Source organism: Halichoerus grypus, chromosome 3 (assembly GCF_964656455.1).
Source record: "Halichoerus grypus chromosome 3, mHalGry1.hap1.1, whole genome shotgun sequence".
In the NCBI taxonomy this organism is placed as follows: domain Eukaryota; kingdom Metazoa; phylum Chordata; class Mammalia; order Carnivora; family Phocidae; genus Halichoerus; species Halichoerus grypus.
The window spans coordinates 169,783,760-169,794,610 of NC_135714.1; the positions used below are offsets into that span (position 1 = coordinate 169,783,760).

The window sequence follows — 10,851 nt, forward strand, 5'->3', positions numbered from 1 at the left end:
TGACCGAAGTTGTGAGGAGGCTTGGACCACCTCCAGGGTACATCCAGGGTAGGAACCTGGCCAGAGGAGGCTAGATCACGCCCTGTGAGTCAGATACATCACAACACCTGGGGATATGGAGTAACCACATGAAGACTTTCCCTGGAAGGAAATGGGGAGGGATACTAGAACTAGGCGGGCCCCCTGGAGAACACACCAGGGAAATTCAAAGCAAGCAGCTTCCCCCCTCCACAAGGGGATTCCAGAGCTCATGTGTGCAGAGCTCATGGGTGGGCATTCTTTTTTTTTTTTCTAGTGTCACTGAGATATAATTGACATATGACACTGTGTAAGTTTAAGGAGTACAATGTGATGATTTGATACATGTATATATGGCAAATGTTTACCACAGTCAGGTTAGTTAACACATCCTTTATCTCACAGAATTACCATCTTGCTGTTGTTATGGTGAGGACATTAACGCTTTCCAAGTACACAGCACAGTATTGTCAGCTACAGTCACGACAGCCACCCATTTCTAAAAATGTGCTTCTTCGGAATTGGGACTCCAGGCAGGTTTGGGGTCTCCTATTGCCGCGGGAGTCACCCCCTACTTTTGAGGGAGAAGAATCCGACCCAGTTTGGTCTGCATCTTAGGGTCTCGAGCAAAAGACGGCGGAACCTGGTTTGTCCAGGAAGAGGCCGCAGGCAACCAAAAGGCTGAAAGGGCCTCAAGAAGTCAGTTGTAAACTCCTCTAGAAACATAAATATCATTCAGGTAAAAACAAAATGTTTACGCATGCTCAGTAGACTGCCGCTGGGGAACACAGTGGCATGGATGGAAGGACACGCGCCACAGGGCGGGAGCAGCCCTGCCACAGGTCACCCAAGTACGCACACGTCCTCTTAGCTCACTGACTCCTTCACTGACCCAGGAAGGGCGCCGTTACCTTTTCCGACTCATATGTATTGAGACATGGTCAGCTTTTTCATTTCTCCTTGCCTTTTCATAGTAGCGTCTGCAGTCACACTCCCCTGCCCCCTCCCCCCCCCATTTTGTGCAACATGATATGTCAGCGATGACAGGGCACAGAGGAAGAAGAGTATTGCTATGGTCTGACTGTGTCCTCTCCAAATTCCTCCGTAGAAATCCTAATGCCTGATGGGGTAGGTTTAGGAGGTGGGGCCTTGGGGAGATGCTGGGTCGTGCGGGTGAAGCCCTCATGAATGGGATTTGTGTCCTCTCTTTTGAGACCTCAGAGAGCTTTCTCTCTCCTTCTACCTCATGAGACCGCCACTTAGGAGCCAGGAACCAGGCCTAAACCTGCCCATTTGGGCACCCTGATTTTGGACCTCCAGCCTCCAGGCCTGTGAGAAATCAATTTCTGTTGCTTATCAGCCCCCCTAGTCTGTGGTGTTTTTGTTGTAGCAGCCCGAACGGACTAAGACAAGTATGGAAAGTGCCTGAGGAACAAGGTAGGGTGGAGAGGCATTTGGCTTTATGAAGTCACACACAACCTCATCTAATTTTTTTAAGTAAAGGGAAGGCAGAGCCTATCCTTGAAGAGGGAAGCTTGTGGACGCCTGGAGCTGCTCCTGGCTAGATGCCTGGAGCCGAGTCAGAGCTCTGAGGCTGTTGCCCTCTAGAAAAGGGAGGTCCCCAGCACCATGTGTGGGGCGGCTCCAAAGGGGGCAATTCACAGAGACTAGCGTCTGGACGGTGTCTCCTGGGGCTGAGCCACATGGTGGCCAGGGACCCCCCCCTACACTCCCAGGACACTGGCCTACAAGAGGCCCTCGAGAAGATGAGGACCTAAGCTGAGCGGCCACACCGTCAGGGACGAGGCCAGAACCGTCTCCCCGGCCTCCACCCCGCGGCCTCCGGGTGCTGCCCCCCACGCTTAGTTGCAAGACATCTGCCAGACTCCTCCTCACGGTTGCAAGCGGTTTGCTTTACCTCCTGACCTCACCTCACTAAACCCTAACGTTTACAGCCACTCTGTGATTATATCCTGCGATCTTTGTCTCCTCTCGACATGCCCCTCTCATCTTTTATTTTATCGAACATTTCCTGTGAGATTCTGCCAAAGGCCTGCTTGTTTCAGCCACTTTGATTTTCTTTTAAGGAAAGCAAAATTTATGGAAATCAAACTGGTTTTGACACAGGAGCCCTAACAAATAGAAATTTCCATTCCTAAGTGCGTATAAATCATGGGTTCTGACACTCTGCCTCCGACCTGACCCAGAGCACTGTCCCTCGGGAGGATGCAGGTCTTGGCTCTCCCATAGCAGCCTGCGGGTGCTGCAGGGGTACTCGCGGGGGGGGGGCAGCAGCCCCACAGAGCTGAGGCGGGGGCCCGCGGGAATCGCGCTGGGAATTTTCACTTCTTCTGAGCTCAGTCCATATTGCTCCATCGGAATGGTCCTCTGGCCCGGATGCTCAGTGTGGAACTAAGAGGATCAGCCTGAGACTTTCAGTTAACCCCTAATCCCTGCCAGGGGGCGTCCAGATGGCAGCATCTGGGCCAAAACTGCAGGGGAGGGTTGCTTTGTTCTGCGGCGGACAGAGCTCCTAGGGTCTCCTGGAGAGGCAACCACGGCGACCCGGGAGGCCAAGGGGGGGGGAAGGGGTGCCCTCTGCAAGAACTCTGCCGACGCAGTCTGCCTTTGTGAGCTGTGGTGCCCTGACGTAGGAGCAGAGGGAACGCCTTTGACACAGACACGTTTGTAAAGCTGTCCCCTCCCTGCCATCCTCTTCTACTGCCCCATGACCTCTAATCCCCAAATAATTGAGATGCAGCTTCACGGTAAATGCTGCCAAAGGGGCATCTCAGTTCTCATTTCGGTTGCTGGCATCCCAGCTGAGGAACGCCATGATTATTAATGAGCCAGCAGCCTTGGCAGATTTGAAAATGTACCAAAAGCCATTTTCCAAGGAGATCTCACATTCTTTTTTTTTAATTTATTTTATTTAAATTCAATTAACATGTAGTGTATTCATCAGGTCAGTGATTCATCAGTAGCATATAACACCTGGTGCTCATCACATCACCTGCCCTCCTTAATGCCCAACCCCCAGTGACCCCTTCCCCCACCCCCTTCCCCTCCAACAGCCCTGTTTGTTTCCTAGAGTTAAGAGTCTCTTTTGGGGGGCGCCTGGGTGGCTCAGTCAGTTAAGCGTCTGCCTTCGGCTCAGGTCATGGTCTCAGGGTCCTGGGATCGAGCCCCGCATCGGGCACCCTGCTCAGCAGGAAGCCTGCTTCTCCCTCTCCCACTCCCCCTGCTTGTGTTACTTCTCTCGCTGTGTGTCTCGCTGTCAAATAAATAAATAAAATCTAAAATTAAAAAAAAAGAGTCTCTCGTGGTTTGTCTCCCTCTCTGATTTCATCTTATTTTATTTTTCCCTCCCTTCCCCTATGATCCTCTGTTTTGTTTCTTAAAATTCCACATAAGAATTCACATTCTTACTTTCCTCAAAACTGCTCCGGCTTTTTAGGAGACCTAGAAATAGTGGCCCTGTTGCCAAATAAGGCCTCAGGTTAGGGGAGAGTTATCCTTGGTGAGTTGACTCGAACAAAGACCTGTGGAGAGCCTGCCATGGAAGGGCCATGTGTTATGCTGGTACTGAAGTTTATGTGACAATGGAAAGTTCTGGCCTAGAAAAGAGGTTAAAGACACTTGTTTAGAGTGTTACCAATGCCAGCCACTGTGCCAGGCCCTACACATGTATTCCCACATTGAACCCTCAAAATGTGGTCATTATGGAGGAGGTAGTGCCAGCTTCTGGTTGGGGGGGTTGCAGCTCCAAAAGCTGAAGTAACTTGCCCAACGCCCCAGAGTTACTATACATTTATTTGTGTATCCATCTATCACATAAAAATTGTATGGAGCTTCTACTGAGCCAGGCACTCGACGCATGAGGTTATCAAGATGAATCAGCTATGGCCCTGCCCTCACAGAGTTTATCATCTAGCTGGAGAGACAAATAAGCAGACAATCACAATAGAGCTTTGCAAGTACCATGACTGGTAGGCGGACGGATTGCACGGGGGCGGTGGGTGTTGTGGGGACATAGGAGAAGTCAGTCTTGTGATCACACCAGGCCAGCCCGACCCCAAATCCTATACTCTCCCAGCACAGAGAGAGACAGAGACAGAGACATCTGCTTTTCCATCTCATTCCGTGCCCTATTTGTGACCCCCTGGGGTCTAATGTCTGCATCCTCTCGTCCCCTCTGTCTGTGGGAGGCAAGATGGAGAGCATCGCTCACGGAAAATATCTCAGTATTAGAGATCCAGCCAAAACTTGATGATCTGGACAGCTTTCCTCATGGCCACCTGTCACCCTGCCTCCCCTAACCTGCTCTTCATCCTGAATTCTCAGCTTTTGCGCCACGACAGTCCACCCAGGGTGTGAAATTAGAAACGGCCACGTTCTCTCAGCCCCTCCGCCCCACTCACTCCCCACCTCCCACATCAACTGATTGGGGTTCCACTTCGAAATCCCACCCTTTGCTGGGTTCTCGTGGCCATTGCGCCCCTGCCTGAAGTTGGACCTCCTCCTCCTCATCTGGGCAGTTACGTCTGAGTGACAGCCCAGCATCCACTTTCACCCACCACAACCCCAGTTCCACACTGCCACCGGCACCGCTTTCTGAAGAAGCAGTCTAGGTCATGTCATTTTCAAGCTTCAATGTCTCTGATGACTTTATGCTGCACGTAGAATAAAATCCAGTTTTCTTGGCATGGTGTATCAGGTTCTTCATCGTCTAGCCTCATCTCATCTCTCCACCACCTGCCCCAGCCACACAGAATCTCTCCCTAGAGCTGAAGTGCATCTCTCTGCCCCTCCACATGCTTCACCCTCTGAGCCTGGGGTGAGACCATTCCCTACTTCTCAACCCAGGAAACTCCTACTCATCCCACAAAACCCAGCTCAAATAGTACCTCCTCTGTAGATGCATTTCTTTACTTCTCCAGAAGGTCTAGTCACGCCCTCCTCTGTGATCCTCCAGCCCCGCATTTACGCCTTTATCTTAGCGCTTGTTATAATATATTGGAATCGTCCCTAGATGTATTATGGTCCTCAGGGCCAAGGACTGTGTTTTATTTGTTATTCCCAACATCTAACCAGAGGTTCTGCTACATACGAAGTGTTCAATGAATGCTTCTGCTGTGTCACAGGATTTCCCATCAGTCCTTTTGTCTGTGTTTATTGCCAGAGGCCTTTGGTGCCCTGATATTCTCTCTTCAGTTAGGTAACAGGAAGCAAAGATCCCCAGCAGAGAGGGAACCCTGGGGCTCTCTCCTTTATCCTTGGTCATAACTGTCCAACTTCAAAATAAATCCTGTAACACACCTAGTCACCAGGCTTATCATACTCTCAAAAGGTGTTTGATGTTTTCAGTTGTAGCACAAAAAAAAGAGTACTTGCAGAAGAAGTAACTCCCATGCACCATTTGAGTGGTGGACAAGCAGCCCCAATCCAAGGGAAGGAAGCCTCGGCTCACCTGCTGTAAATGGCACCAGCCATTACTCAGGACTGGGAATGTTCCTGTTGCACAGAGTGCTGAGATACATTTCAGTGGGCTGATGTTCCGGAGGAAGACCCAGTAATACCAAGAGTGCCATTTATGGCTTAGAAACTATGCATTTTTAGATTTTGTTGTTGTTGTTAGAGATTTTATTTTTAAGTAATCTCTACATCCAACGTAGGACTCAAACCCACAGCTCCCAGATCAAGAGTCACATGCTCCACCAACTGAGCCAGCCAGGCATCCCTGCATTTTTAGATATTTATTTATTTATTATTTAAGTAATCTCTACACCCAACATGTGGCTTAAGTCATTACCCCGAGATCAAGAGTCGCACACGCTTCCAATTGAGCCAGCCAGACATGCTGCCCACCACCGAGTATTACAGCAGCTCACACCTGAGATACCAGGATGAGTCTACGCTGAGAACAATGAAACCAAGAAGTGAGGGGAAAAAAAATGTTTTGAGCCAGATCTAGATTGTTCTACCACTAAAATACTTAGGCAGTGATAAGCACGGGTCTAAATGATTTGACTTTTCTAACAGTCTGGCTGAAAATCAAGGAGACAAAACGGGATGAAGCAGAAGCAGATGTTTTTAAAAATTCAAATTAGGAAAATTGAAAATGAATGAAATCCCACCTGAAATCAGCTAGAGACTTGGAGACCTGTTCCGCTCAAGCCCATTTAACACAATGCAATACAAATTAAACACAGTGCACATAAAATGCATCCGACCCTTCCTATCGAATTGTATGAATCTGCATAAAATGGGCTTTCGGCAGTTGTCCCCACCATCAAGAAAAGGAGGGGGAGGATTGTTATAAATCTCATTATTTTCCTAATTAAATAACCCTGGCTTCAAATGGTTCAATTTGCAGTTTAGGAAGGATTATTTGCTAATTGACACTGAATCAGAACAGGTGCCATTGTGTTCACAGCTTTTAAGCTATTGGGATTTTTACATCTGGATGCCAGAGCTAATCAGAAGGCATTTTCTCTCTTTTCTATCTGTCTTCACTATCTGAAGCAGAGTTTAAAGCTTCTCAGGGTATTTTGTAACTCATTAGTTTTTGGCATCCTCTATAACCATATTGGCCAATATGATTCATTCTTTCTTTGAGCACAATTAGCTGTGAAAACAGATCTTAGAACAGACTCCCTCCACCCGCAAAGGATTACTGAAGGTAGGAAATGCAGGTGATTATCAGAGTTTGCCTTTGATACACACATCCTGCTCTTCTGCTAACCCTTTGAACTAACTTTGATATGCAATAATTAAGAGGGATTCAACCCCTGGAGGAGAAGCCGCTGTGGCCCTGCCCCTTCTCTCTTTCTATTGAATCCTTGTTTTGAACTATTGATCAAACAGATTTAAAGGGATTTGTTGAAGCCTGTGTGCGGTAAGGAGGAAGGAAATGAAGGAGGAGGGGGGTGGAGAGAGATGAGGGGGCACATCTGGTATAAATAGTTTCACACACCTCACTGGGACGAAGATTTGCTTCTCCTTCAGGAAAAGCAGTTCCAGACAACCTTGAAGGGTTTCTGTTTTGCTCTCTTGGGGGTGTAGAGCAGCCCAGTTTGGAGAACGCGGAGAGGCGATTAAAGGATGGCGGTGGTGGTCTTGCTGGGGCTCAGCTGGTTCTGCGCCCCCCTGGGAGCTCTAGTTCTGGACTTCAACAACATCAAGAGCTCTGCCGACGTGCACGGGGCTCGGAAGGTAAAGTGCCACTAAGGGAGCAGGGGGCAGTTCACGGGGGTAAGGCTCACCGACGGGCAAGTTGGCAAACGGACGCAGGGTTGATGTGACCCACTAGAGGAAAAACATCAAATAGGAATGGCACAAACACCAGCACTGCATGTGGCTCAGCTTCTCGAGGGAGTAGATAGACATCAAAAATCTCATCATCATCTGTAAGACACACATGGGAAGGCATTTTCTTCCATTTTCACAGAGTGCAAGAAAATGAAATCCTGAGTTTTAAAAGTAGGACAAGTAGCATTTCGAACACAACCTTTGCAGCACATAGGTTTCGTCAGTGGAGATTTGATCTCCCCTTTGTGGGAGAAAACCAATTATACTGAAAAATTAAGGTGCCACCGAGGGTCTTTCGCTGCATGCAAAGTGCCACTATGACTTGGCTTCCTCCACCTTCCACTTTGGATTAGAAGTCCTCTTACATCTTGTTGGGTTCCCCAGCCCTGTGACAAGTTTTTCCTTGCAGGGTTCACAGTGCCTGTCTGACAAGGACTGCAGTTCCAGAAAATTCTGCCTCAAACCCCAAGATGAGAAGCCATTCTGCGCTACGTGTCGTGGGTTACGAAGGAGGTGCCAACGTCAGGCCATGTGCTGCCCTGGGACGCTCTGCGTGAACGGTAAGCTATCGTAAACCCTTGCAGCACAGCGCGGCTCCAAGAACAGTGGTTTTCCACTGAAAACAGCATCTGAGTCTCATAGGCTAGAATATTCCAAGATAGGCACTCTCTGGTCTCTTGGATTCATGCTTGAAGGCATTTATGCAGCTGCCTTTTCTTAATGCAAAAAAATAGTTTATTTCCTGGCAATAATTTTTGTCAACTTAGAGATAATGATTTTAAAGGAAGGGTTCAAGATGGAATCTTTCAAATTCTTTCATTTTCACTTGGATTCCACTAATTACTTAACTACTTTCCTTGCCATATGTGCATGTAAATATTTAGTGCATATGTCCCAGAAATCATGAAAGTTATATATAAACTGAAGGCAGGGGTACTGCCAAACTACGTAACAGTGTAATAATTAGCATGTCTGTGGTCGTAATCCTTGAAGTTAATAACTCTAACCACACCTGCTTGTCTCTCAGATGTTTGTACAACAATGGAAGATGCAGCGCCAATGTCGGAGAGGCAGATCGATGACCAAGATGATGTGCACACAAAAGGAACAACTGAGCATCCAATTCAGGAAAACAAACCCAAAAGGAAGCCAAATATTAAGAAATCACAAGGCAGTAAGGGTAAGAGAAGCATTATGAGCACTTTTGTTTTTTTTAAAGGAAGACATTTCTTGGGGCGCCTGGATGGCTCAGTGCGTTAAGCATCTGCCTACAGTTCAGGTCATGATCTCATGGGTCCTGGGATCGAGTCCCTGCTCATTGGGAAGCCTGCTTCTCCCTCTCCCTCTGACCCTCCCCCTGCTCGTGCTCTCTCTCTAATAAATAAAATCCTAAAAAAAAAAAAAAAAGAAGAAGAAGAACATGTCCTCCTCCTAGGCTATTAAGGATAGGCTGAACCTGACTTGATTCCTCCCCACTTCAGAAACACAGAGGGATTCTGTCCTGTTTCTAATCTCTCTCCATCCACAGCTAGGAAGATCATGTAGGGAGTAGCATAAGGCAGTCAGCCAGTCAAGAGGACAGGGGACTAGCCATAATTATGAACTGGTTAGCAAAAAAATCTTTAAGTTAATTTTACACATACATGTTTGTAATTTAACAAATGGAGGTTTCCCCTTCTTGGTCTTCAGGATACAAAATAAAAGAGAAATGAAAGTAGATGCATTAGCTTCTTATTCTCAGACAAAATACAAACTTCACTAAGATGAAGCTTTTTACAAAATTGTAGTCTCAAATTCCAATCTTGGACATAAAATAATTGGAATGTCTGAAGGCAGTGAATTGGCCAGTTTGTGTCTCCAGGTTAAGCAGCCCCTTTATAAGTCATGGTCTGTGTCAGTATAAATCCCATTTAATAAAACACTGATAAGGGATACTGATTTCATTCCTCAAGACTGGAAATCTCATCTTTCTTTGAAAATGTTTTAACTTTATAAAACAAATTCTATTAGGTAGGGCTAAAATTTCCATTTCATCTACTCTTGGCATAAGATCTAGCTCTGGGAGACCTGCATGCTGCTTTTATTTTTACTTTGTGGCCTTCAGTTCTAGATCCTACACCTTCACCCCAGCTTATAAGCCCCCTACATGCCACTTTCCCCGTTTATTGCAACAGCACATATGAATCTTGTTACAGGACAAGAGGGAGAAAGATGTCTTAGAACTTTTGACTGCGGAGCTGGACTTTGCTGTGCTCGTCATTTCTGGACTAAAATTTGTAAGCCAGTCCTCCTGGAGGGACAGGTGTGCTCTAGGAGAGGGCAGAAAGATACTGCTCAAGCTCCAGAAATCTTCCAGCGCTGTGACTGTGGTCCTGGACTATTATGTCGAAATCAAGTGACTGGCAACCGACAGCACGCGCGGTTAAGAGTATGCCAAAAAATCTAAAAAGCTGTAAAGATTTCAAAATAAAGACAACTCCTTATTGTATTCAAACAGAAATCTCAGACATTAATTTAAAAATCTTTCCATAATATCTCTGTAAATAAAATCTTGTAGCAACTGGGATAGAGTGACCTAGAGCGCTGTGAGGTGCTGCCTTGTGATGAATGAAAACTGGCTTTGGCTTTTTGTCTATTTCTGCAAAGTAGTGTGATTCCACAGAAAAGTTTAATTTGATCTAGTGACTCAATTAGTTCAAATAAATCTTTACATAATTTCTGGTGAAATTCTGGTAACTGACAGTAGCTTGGGGGAAAAAAGTGATGGTCTGCAGTTAATTCTTATCTTACCAGTGAAAATTATCACAGTAAATTAAAGAAAAAAAATTTTCCTTAAAATCCCTCGTTTATTTTCTTTCATTTCTTATAGGGGAAATGTCCCTTCACTACAAAATAATTTGGTTAATAAAGAAATAAAATTCAAAAGGTAGTATTTTACGTGCATTATTGTCCTCTGCAAGTTATAAAGCATTTGCACGTATTTTGTTTTCAACAGCTTTAATCATTTGATAACTTTTTACATTTTATATTTATATAATTTTAATTATATAAATATCATATTATATTACATTTTATATTTTAAATTACATATAATTTACATAATATATAATTATGTATAATTTATATATTAAATATATTAATTAGTTACATTAATTATATAGATTATATAATTTCAAAGCTAGGGCCTTCAAGGAGTGTTTTTACTTTCAATAGCTTTACTTAACCATTTGATAACTTTTTATATTTTACATTTATATAATGTTAAAATTTATATGACATAAATTTATATAAAATTTATATATAAAACAAATTATATAGAATATATTGATATATTAATTATGTTAATTTAATTATATACATTATATAATTTCAAAGCTAGGGCTTTTTACCTTGGAGGAAAACTAGGGCAAATAAGTGAAATTTTTGTTTGAAGTTGAAGAGGCCATATTTTGTACATATGGGCGCATATTATAAGTGGTTTTGCTTAAGGAAGCTCTTTCTCATGAATTACAACCACTTTCA

At 45.1% G+C, this 10,851-nt stretch overlaps 1 protein-coding gene across 1 annotated transcript; it reads left to right on the top strand.

The window, feature by feature from the left end:
- Positions 1 to 7,122: 7,122 nt before the first annotated feature.
- On the top strand, positions 7,123 to 9,775 carry DKK4 (dickkopf Wnt signaling pathway inhibitor 4). Its single transcript, XM_036102317.2, has 4 exons — positions 7,123 to 7,233; positions 7,739 to 7,889; positions 8,357 to 8,509; positions 9,525 to 9,775. The coding sequence occupies exons 1-4, from the start codon at positions 7,123 to 7,125 to the stop codon at positions 9,773 to 9,775; spliced, it is 666 nt and encodes a 221-aa protein (XP_035958210.1).
- Positions 9,776 to 10,851: the final 1,076 nt, after the last annotated feature.

What these genes read in the sequence shown, in the direction of transcription:
- DKK4 (XM_036102317.2), top strand. Translation starts at nt 7,123, where the DNA reads ATGGCGGTGGTGGTCTTGCTGGGGCTCAGCTGGTTCTGCGCCCCCCTG. An exon ending in ACGTGCACGGGGCTCGGAAG is followed by an intron (nt 7,234 to 7,738) that starts GTAAAGTGCCAC and finishes TTTTCCTTGCAG; the next exon opens with GGTTCACAGTGCCTGTCTGA. An exon ending in GAAATCACAAGGCAGTAAGG is followed by an intron (nt 8,510 to 9,524) that starts GTAAGAGAAGCA and finishes ATCTTGTTACAG; the next exon opens with GACAAGAGGGAGAAAGATGT.